The sequence below is a fragment of the Taurulus bubalis genome, assembly GCF_910589615.1.
Source record: "Taurulus bubalis genome assembly, chromosome: 4".
Lineage (NCBI taxonomy): Eukaryota > Metazoa > Chordata > Actinopteri > Perciformes > Cottidae > Taurulus > Taurulus bubalis.
The window spans coordinates 7,366,086-7,372,085 of NC_136592.1; the positions used below are offsets into that span (position 1 = coordinate 7,366,086).

The following is a 6,000-nucleotide window of genomic DNA, read 5'->3' on the forward strand; positions in this document are numbered from 1 at the left end:
GTTCTACATTTTTTTAATAAAATGTGTCTTTTTATTATATTGTATTTTGTAAGGGTTAATAAATGATATACTAAAAACAAACTTGAATTTTCCAGTGTGTACAATTAGCGCGGCTAACACATAATTCTCATGGTGACTGTCATATAACTGTTCATAAAATCATTTAATTAAATCAAAATGATAAAAAGTTAATTTACGATAATAATCTGGCAGCAGATTGAGAGACAAAATTAAAACTAATTAGTCGTCATAATCAGCTAAATTTGGCTAACTGTATTTCAAATGTGCCTCCAGCAAGGGTTGCTCGCTAAACGGCTCTATTTAAAGATCACAAAGCACATAGGTACGCTGCTCGTTTGTTCTGCAGCAGGAAGTCTGCAGGCGCTGATTCACGACGCACAGACGACAGCTCTGCTAACATGGCACGCAGGATTCTCCTCCACAGAATTAAAGTAGGAGGCCGTCTTTAGACTTAGCATGACAGCAACAGGAAATAATTAGAGGAGACAAAAGGAAAGGAAAATAATTGAACCTTTCACTGATGCTGGCAAAGCAGTGATTAATGCAGCTGAAGCTGACATACTGCTGTTATCAGCAGCTTGAAAATACACTTTGCAGAACACGCAAAGGATTTGTAAATGAAGTGTAACCCATCTCTGACTGGAGCTCCGGCGTGTCAAACGGCTGTGTTTGTACCTGGCAGCAGTTTGGACCCGACTTCTTTTTTTTTCAAACGAATCCCTCCGGCCGACTGAGTGGACCCCAACCGTTTAGAAGTGTCACAATCTAAATGTGGTTCATTATGAAACTTTGACAAGTCTACCTAGAATGTAGGAAATGAATATTTGTTCTCTTTTGTCATGCAGCAAAAGGCTGGTAGCATGAAGAGCTGGAACAACAAAAGCAAAAGGCTGGAAGCAGTTAAGCGCTAATGTGCTGACATTGCATGTCCTGCTAAGTGACTACTGCACGCATCACACATGTCGATGCTGAAGCGATATATCATACAGCTCTACCCTCTACTGTTAGAATAGTCAACAAAGGTTGAGGTTTGATAGTCAAACATGGCTCTAGTCTAGTCGAACATGTAACTGGACAATAGACAAACATGTCGCAATAGGATTTAAAATGCAAGAGAATATTGGACTCACATGGTAAGAGTCCAGTGGAAACTCCGTTCAAGATTTAAAGGGTCAATTGGTTTGGGATGAAAATGTTACTAAAATGTTTTTCCCCATAATGTCATAAAGGCAGCAAGAGCATGTGACTGTAAGAGTGTGCCTGTAATAATTCTCTAAAAGGACGACAATAGCCGCTTGTCTTGAAAAGATGAACGTGTAGAAGGCGGTTTCACCTTCAGCGAGAAATGAGAAGAAAAGCAGTCAAAGAAAACATTGGTGTGAGTTTTTCAAAAAGGGAAAAAGCTCTGGAGACGGAAAATAGACGTGTGTATGCCCGGCCGAATGAATCCTTTCACTAATTAACCAAATTAATAATTCCATTAATCATTATGCCAACGGGAGTCACTGCGGTCACAGAACGATGTCAGATTGGCTGTTTAAGAGGGGCGGAGGAACCTCTGGGGAAAATGAATGGAGCACTCACTTGGTGCTCTTTTAGGTGTTGGCACGTTATTAAACGGCTTGTGGAAATGAAAGGTCTGGGATATCAGAGAATGATGTGCGCCAAGACACACGGGTTGATGATAGAAAAAAGAAAAGAGCACTCTTGTTAGAAATGAAGAGCAGCTGTGCATTAAAAAGAATCCCTGGCGGAAACACCTGCGTGATTAGCGTGCACATGCTGCTTTGTGTCTCTTACTGTCGGTAAGTATCCGTTCCTCAGACGCCAACTCCAACCCTCACCCTCAAAGAACAACTCTCTACTCTGCAATGTAATGGTTTATGTTGTGGGGCGGCGTTTGGCCCCTAAAATGGCAAGGTGAGTACCCACACTTTCAGCAGTATAATCACACACACACACACACACACACACACACACACACACACACACACACACACACACACACACACACACACACACACACACACACCAATCCCTCGAAGAATCATGTCAGAAGCTCATCCTCTCTCTCTCTCTCTCTCTCTCTCTCTCTCTCTCTCTCTCTCTCTCTCTCTCTCTCTCTCTCTCTCTCTCTCTTTCTCTCTCTCTCTCTCTCTCTCACTGTGTTAAATGGCGCCTCCATTCCAAGTAAATCCCTGGAGTGAGAATGAAAATAAGAGCGAGAAAGTAAGAGAGCAGGGGGGGGGGGGGCAGACAGAGAGAGAATGAGATGGGATTACAGGGATAATGGGAGCAGATGGAGGGAGGTCGAGGCTCCAGCAGGACTCTCCACTCCAAACGGATTAAAAGACTTGAACAGAGCCACCGACAACGCGACTGCAGACCCCCCCCCCCCCCCCCTGTTCCCACCGCCGCTAAGCCCGGAAATGAAAACTTGCCGCCTTTCACGCGGGTCGTGGACATGTTTTCCAATCCACTGCCCTACTCTCCTCTTTCTATGAAGCACATAACAAGTTTTTTTTTTTTTTTTTTTTTTAAACCCATCCATTTAGGAAACATTTACGCTGATCCTCCTCTTGAAACGTCGTATTAGCGGGCATCCTGTTAGAGCAGAACACGCCACAGTTGAGCTGCAGACGCAGGTACTGAAGATTCAATCATCCGAACCAGCACAGGTCATGAAGAGAATTGGCCTCATCAGCAACAATGTGTCTCTAATCTTCAAATACAATAAGCCGTTTTACGCCAATATAAATAACATATACCTTTATCCCTATTGTATCTGGTTGGATGTAACTGGATTACACGTTGAAATGCACTTTCCACGCACTAAACTTCCGTTTCAAAAGAATACAGATGCCTCTCATGCACAGCGTTCACATCTTTAAAAAAAAAATCAACAGAGAAAGCTCCTTTTCGTTTCTGCTCCTTCCTCCGCCGATATCCCGCCAATTTATTCTCGACAAGAGCGTTATTATTCGAAGCTGTCTCCCGTTGTGTTTGATTCCTGTTAATTTGCAGGAAAAATATTACAACGCAGTCCGTCAGAAAGAGACGAAACCGGTTTAATGTTTGACAGAGCGCAGGGGAGAAGAAAAAACATCATCCACGAACGCATTTCATCAGCTGCTGAAATGTGTTCCACTTGCTTGAAATTGAAAAATAAAAAAATTTAATTTGGAGACCTGCCTCCAAAAAAAAAAGGCATCTTTTTCCGGATGCCACGAAGTCCCAACTGAGTCCTTTTCATCAGAGAGTAACTGTTAGCTATCGGTGCTCTATAAAGGAACTCTCCGGGGAATGCCATAATACTACATCATACTACATATTCTCACAACGGAAAGTTCTTCCATCACCATGAAGGTGTCTCAGAAGGGAAATGATGGTGACAAATAGCCAACATTGTGACTGAGGGTAAACTGGCATCGTGTGCAGCCTCAGCTTCTTTCCCTGCGTCAGGATGGCTCACATTACCGAGGCCAATAGATCACCCAGTCAAATAGGATAGGATACACACTGTATTCATTCCCAAGGGGAAATTTGGTTGTGGCAGCAGCAAGATTGCTGCTATAGCAGGTCTTAACCCCCTGAAAATGTGGAGCCCTATGGCAGATATTGCTATAACAACTGTGTAATTCAGTCTTCATTTACTCATAACCAGTAACATATAGACTGATATTTACACATCTGAACACACAACTCACATTATACTCTTTTATTATAACACCAAAAAGTATTCAAATAGCCCTATAGTTTGCAGAGATATACCTTTTTTAGTTTGGGTATGCAATTTACGAGCAGAGGCCTACAATTGTGTTTTTGCCTCTCTCACTGATATCCGAGCATCTGTTGCTGCAGCAGCAACACAGGCGCCGTCCACGGCCGCCCTGATCCAACCGAGCACATGAATCATCATCATCATCGGCACTGATGACTGCCACTCAGTTTAACCTCTTCTGTAAACACCGGGCACTCTGACCACCGCTCAGAGACGGATCGGTCGCCCGGATGGAGCGCGTGCACGTGGGGGCCCCAGTGGAGGAGACTGATGTTGCAAGGCACCTCGGTGGTCAGCGCACACTCATCGCAGCACCAGGGTTCCTGGTTTTCTCACACCTCAAAGACACTTCACCTCCGACAACCTTTCACCAACCCTGACACACAGTGGCTGAATATGCTCTTTAACAGTAAAGTTGTACACAATGCCCAGGCCCAATTGATTAAGTATAAGGAACATCTATTTGTGGTTACTTTTTCCTCTTTAATACCAAACTGTATCTTGTCCAGTGGACTCCAATCTAGAATCTCTGGAACATCATTCACGTTTCTCTTTGCATTGGCACTCCGCCCTTCCGTGCGTATTTACGCACACAATACAATGCATTGTTAGATAGATTATGTGTGTATGCTGCTCAACGAGCCTCGCAGGGAGTGAACACTTGACAAAAGAACATACACACAAACTGTCTCTCACTCTTTCACACACACTCCACCTCACAAGCACAGACGTGCGTTCGATCTTTCGCTCACCTCTTTTATCCTGAACTTTGACGGTGATCTCCACCAGAGGCTCGGTCTCCCGGTCCAGCCTCCGTGATATGACTATATCCCCGCTGTCCCGGCTCACGCTGACCGGTGAGATCTCCACGTCGGGCTCCACCAGCTCAAAAGCTGCAGACTGAAACCTCGCCGGGCCCAGGTTCATCACCACCGAACCAATCCCCGCGTCCTCGGACACGTTGATGAAAACGGGGCTTTCCGATTCCAGCACAGACCTGGACCTTCTTCCTGGCACTTTAGTTTGAGATTTAGGTTTCCGTTCGCCCGTTTGGGGGTTCGGCGCCACTGGCCATTGCCGTGGATTGATCTCAACCATTACGCTCTGGCTCGTGCGAGGTGGCCACCCGCGGTCCCGGGCAAACACTTTAAACTTAATTGGCTCACCCTGACCGAGGATGGAGTCCACCAGGAGAATGTCTCCGGTTTTGGGCACCGCGTAGAAACTCCCGTTTTTCGGCAAGACGAAGTAGATGAGCTCCGCGTTCTTGCCGCTGTCGCCGTCCCGCGCGGTGACCGTGTAGATCGCCGTGCGGAGCGCAGTGGCATCATCCAGGCTCAGCTTCACATCGGTACCGGGGAAGGTGGGCTGATGGTCGTTGGTGTCCAGGACGTCCACCTTGATGGATGCCACCTCGGTGACAACCGGAGACTCCTCGTCCACTTCCCGGGAGAGTTGCGCGCATTCCCCGCAACACAAACCGAGACTCAGCACGTATTCAGCCCGCTCCTCCCGGTCCAGAACCCCAGAAGTCTTCAACAAAACATGCCCCCTTTTGTGGTGCGCAAAAACGCGGAAATTCTCGCTCCCGTCTCCTACGAGTTTAAAGTGTGCCGCAAATTCCTCGGTACCGCACAGCCTCTGCGCGTTGAGCCGCTTTAACGGGACGCTCAGTCCGTTGACCCGGGAGCCCGGAGACGAGTTCTCAAATACATGCCCGTGAAAGAACGGCACTGGCTCCGCGGTTCCGTTCCCGTATGCGCACGAAACTAAAAAAGGCAGAAACACGACCCAAATCATGGCTGGATATCTCATCGGCTCCGCTGCACTAAAGCGCTCGCGCCACACCGACACCCATGGGTGCGCTCGTTCCTCGGGGGGTACTTCTCTTCTTTCCCTTTATGATGCGAAACTTCCATAAAACTGGAACATATACATGTTGTCGTCACCATACTTCATCTCGACGCAGGAGAACTTTGTCTTTGTCTGTTTGTTTTGTGCGTCCTCCTCCTCTCGCGCTCTCTCCCCTGTCTGCTGCCTCACCAGCAGCGCTGTCTGTCTGTGCGCGTCCCAGGAAGAAGAAAAAAAAAGAAAAACGCTTCTCACAGCTCGAGTGCGCGCTTACCTCCGTTCGCGTCCCTCGCTCTCTTTTTATGTGCGTTGTTTCCGACCGATCTATCCGTCCGGGGTTTGAGTTG

At 46.9% G+C, this 6,000-nt stretch overlaps 1 protein-coding gene across 1 annotated transcript in view; it reads right to left on the reverse strand.

Moving 5' to 3' along the window:
• Positions 1 to 5,602, reverse strand: part of LOC306735229 (neural-cadherin) — a gene marked incomplete at both ends in the record, with an annotated part of 289,025 nt that extends 283,423 nt beyond the window's left edge. The window contains one exon of the mRNA XM_079216680.1: positions 4,555 to 5,602. Coding sequence (XP_079072806.1) covers positions 4,555 to 5,602 — 1,048 coding nt within the window. The remainder of the gene's footprint in view (positions 1 to 4,554) is intronic.
• Positions 5,603 to 6,000: the final 398 nt, after the last annotated feature.